Below are 3,822 nucleotides of genomic sequence, written 5' to 3' on the forward strand. Positions count from 1 at the left end.
TTATTTTATAGAAAGTGGGTTATGCTCAGCTACAAGTGATGTAAAGACCAAATCATCATATCCGGTGTCCATCATATCGGGTCCGTGACGCAGTGATGTATATACAGTCATCCTTTCCTCCCTTCTCCCTTCACCAAGCCCCGCCCCTACCCCCATCACCGTACCATCTCGGCCTGGTACCGCGTGCCGATTCATACCCCTACAACACTGAGTCACACATCCAACCTATTTCCGGCCAATTAGGAGGAGGGAGGCGGCGCGGCCTCCCTGGCCCAACGGAAACAGGACGTGATGGGGTCCCAGTCAGAATCCCCCTGCCTTCACCCTGGTCAAGGGGAGGGGTATTAGACTGGGGGATAAGGGGTTGAAGGTCGAAGGTGACGTGTCAGCTTAGAGTTACAAAGTCCGTGCATCCTTCGTAATGTTAAGTAAAGTTTCATCAGCGTCAGGCGGATTACATTACAAGGTGTGTATATGTGAATCACTGTATCTGAGTCACTGCAATGACAACAAAGTTTGAAAAGGCAAAACCGTATATAAAACAAACTTTGGTTTTATTTAAATTGAAATATGATCAAATACAAAAAAATTGAGGTTATAGATAACAGTTTATGTAATCTCATTTACGTTCAGAGGTATTTTGCAAGATAGTTTTGAAGTACTTATAAAGGCCATATCATCCGTTGGACTCGAAGTTTTCTGAGTTTATGACGATTTTAAAAAACACTCGACAGGTTTGCGTTAACCTGCTTATACCTGCATATATAAAATCTTTTCTCCCTCAAGACTCGGATATTTTTTTCTAGAACCCCCTTCCCCTCCCCCCGTTGGCATCCCCATTGTCACATGTCGCTCAGCCTGAGGAGGCAGGGGCTTCAGAAGTGAAAAGGGCGCCCTCACTTTCAGAAAATTACAAGAGGTACCTGAGTCACCGCTTGTATCCATTTGGGTCATGTACTGATTTTATGTGTAACAATTGTTTTTCATTGATCTTTGATGAATTCGTTATTTGCGCGTGCGTGATTGACTGAAGTGCACGATTGCGAAATCCTCACGATAACAAAAAGCGAGGAATATAATGAGGTTATGGGACAATATAAGGAGAATAGGCCTATAGATACACATTTTGCTGCAGCATTGTACTTTATTGCTGCATCGTAGTACACACATTAATTTTAAGGAGACAGGCGTTTTACCGTTTCTGTTTTTTGTTTATTCCAGTATACAAAGCGAGCCTCTCTTTTTATCGTATCCACAAGTTTAAGTCGAATCTGGTCAAGTTGACAAAAGTGATAACTCATCAGACGATTTAAAGGCTATAATAGAATTAAAATATATGCAGTTATAATACAGTCACACATCTTCCATAGTAATTAGGCAAACATACAGCTATAAAATGAATACACAAGTGCGATAATGTACAGCAGACCTCATTTTAGGCTACCCCTACAATAGTGATTCCGCATAACTGCCCGCAGTTCAGCTGCGGATGATGGAACTGAACCATTTCTTGTCTTGATTATTGCAATTCCTGTCCAATACATCTAATTTCTGCCCAGTATATCTAATTCTGCCCAGTACAATTATCTTTGACCATTGTCTGAATATAGCCTCCCGGATGTAACCTTCGCTAACTATTGCCTCTTGTCCGTTTTATGTTTCTTCCTGCAAACCAAAGAAACATTGTTATTATTCATACGCTACTTAGCCACAGAAAAAGCTCTCCAATTTTAAGCCTCTAACCTACAGAAGAAGCGATTTAATATAAAAGACCTTTAATACCGATCATAGATTTAACCGATAGCTGATTAAATCTGCAAAAAAATTGCGACAGTTATATTCCATTTTATAAAGCTAAAGCAGCAACGAAAGACTATAGTGCAGCGCCAAAAAGTTGTATAGCTCTTGGCAAAGAGTAGATTAACTTGAATGACAATAGCAAAATTTCCTCGTAGATGGCGCTAGTTCTTGGTCGAGGTCTTTATCCTTCTCAACCAGTGATGAGCGGAACTACTAAACCTGCATAGCGCCCTCATATGTTGGAATCGTGAATGATGCAACTGGCTCGAGCTTTATTCAGTTTGAAGCCCGCGAAGACTCTGACGTCATCAGCCGACCAGTTGGAAGGGGAAGAACAGATTTGAACCGCATAGAATGACCTTTGTTTTTTTAGCAAAAGGCTACCCGTAGTTTTTCCGTGAAATATCTCACACAACGCCAGTCCCAAAAGTGTAACAACACGGCATTTAGACCAAAAGACTATTGTTTAAAGCTGCTCATTATCAATCGGCGCCAGAACAAATGAAAACAATGCGCAGGAGTTGATTCTTTTGGTTGTTAGCATTAAAATGTGTTCAGCATCATCACCGGCAAAAGTGAATACTGTAGGAGTAGATTAACGTGATGAATGACAATGCTGAGTTCTAACAAACGAGTTTCAAGTTTAGCACAAATAAATTAACTATAATTCTAACTGATTATTTGAGTTTTCAAATTAAGAGTCCGTTTTGTTAACTGTAGACCTAAACACCCCCGCCCGCTGCTTGTCTTTGCTGCCTCTTGTAGAAGATAAACATAGCGCCCGCAACGAGAACAGCGACCGCGACGACACAGGCGATCCCCACGCCAGCTTTCCCGCCAGATGTTTGCAGGAGCCCTGGGGAGCCAGCTCCGGCGCCGTAGTCGTAGGAATAAGACATGCTGCCACCGGTCGATTCACCGCTACCACTGCCACCAGAGCCATCCGTGTCATCGTTGTCATCTGTGCCATCGTTGTCATCTATACCGTCGTTGGTACCAGCACCCGTGTCATCGACGCCGCCGGTTCCCCCACCAGCGGCCTGGCCGGCCCCGGTATCCCCTACCCCACCGCCGGCGCTCGTGCCTCCGTTGTTGCCGTTGCTTCCACCGACACTGCCCGCCCCAGCATTGAAAAAGGGTGGTTGGGTGGTGGAGGGAACCACTGCTTCTGGGACCCCTTCCCCCCCACCCATGGGAAATCCGCCCCATTGGCCGAACACTGAAACAATTAATGAGTGAACAGTTTGTGAATAATAATTCTGACTCCATAACATCAACATAATCTTTATAATCAGATCGCTACCTCAAGGAAACAAAATTGCAGTATATTAACTCTAAGAAAAAGCCCAAGATGTGTAAGCGACCATTTCATCCAAGAATGGCATGATTGTTGATTGTAGTTAGGCCTATATAATATGTTAAGTTTGTTATGTTATGATTGCATATTAGTTAAAGTGAAAACAAGTATGAGATTTGAAAAAAAGAGCAAGCGAATTAAAAAAATTTGATCTAGCAATTTTGTGAAATAACAATTGAAAATGATTAACGTTTTACCTGCTACTGGGCACACAATGAGAAGCAAGAACAAGTACGACATCGTGGAATGTAAGGTGATGGACTTCCAGACCTCGACAAAACTATGAGCTGCTGGGTTCACGCTCTCTCCCGGAATGACTGGAATTGGAAAATGTTATCATCATTTCTGGCCTCCCATATTAGGGAGAGTTGTTTCCTTCCACCACTGAGTTCCCCGTGGGTCGTGGTCCGACCTCAAGCGGGGATACCCTTGATGTGTAATCGGGGGTTAATTGGACGAATCCGCCGTTTTGAAGGAGGTCAGAAAAGGTTATATGGGATGCGTTAGCAGAGGAGGAAGGAAGGTGAAGGGACACAAATCCAACCCAAGTCTGATGGATTATTGAGCGGGACAAAAATAGAACACTCGACAAGTCATTCAATTTGGGCCAGGCACTCTGACGTCAATTCGCCCATTGTTCTAATTAATTTAATACCGCACATCCG

The 3,822-nt window shown here is 43.3% G+C and overlaps 1 protein-coding gene across 1 annotated transcript; it reads right to left on the reverse strand.

Moving 5' to 3' along the window:
- Positions 1–537: 537 nt before the first annotated feature.
- On the reverse strand, positions 538–3,554 carry LOC119740591 (glycine-rich cell wall structural protein 1.0-like). The gene is made up of 2 exons (XM_038215944.1): positions 3,355–3,554; positions 538–3,019 (listed from the first exon to the last, which is right to left on the reverse strand). Exons 1-2 carry the CDS (start codon positions 3,395–3,397, stop codon positions 2,523–2,525), a joined length of 540 nt encoding a protein of 179 aa, XP_038071872.1. The 5' UTR covers positions 3,398–3,554; the 3' UTR covers positions 538–2,522.
- Between the last annotated feature and the right edge of the window lie 268 nt (positions 3,555–3,822).

This window comes from Patiria miniata, unplaced genomic scaffold (genome assembly GCF_015706575.1).
Source record: "Patiria miniata isolate m_02_andy unplaced genomic scaffold, ASM1570657v1 HiC_scaffold_5, whole genome shotgun sequence".
Lineage (NCBI taxonomy): Eukaryota > Metazoa > Echinodermata > Asteroidea > Valvatida > Asterinidae > Patiria > Patiria miniata.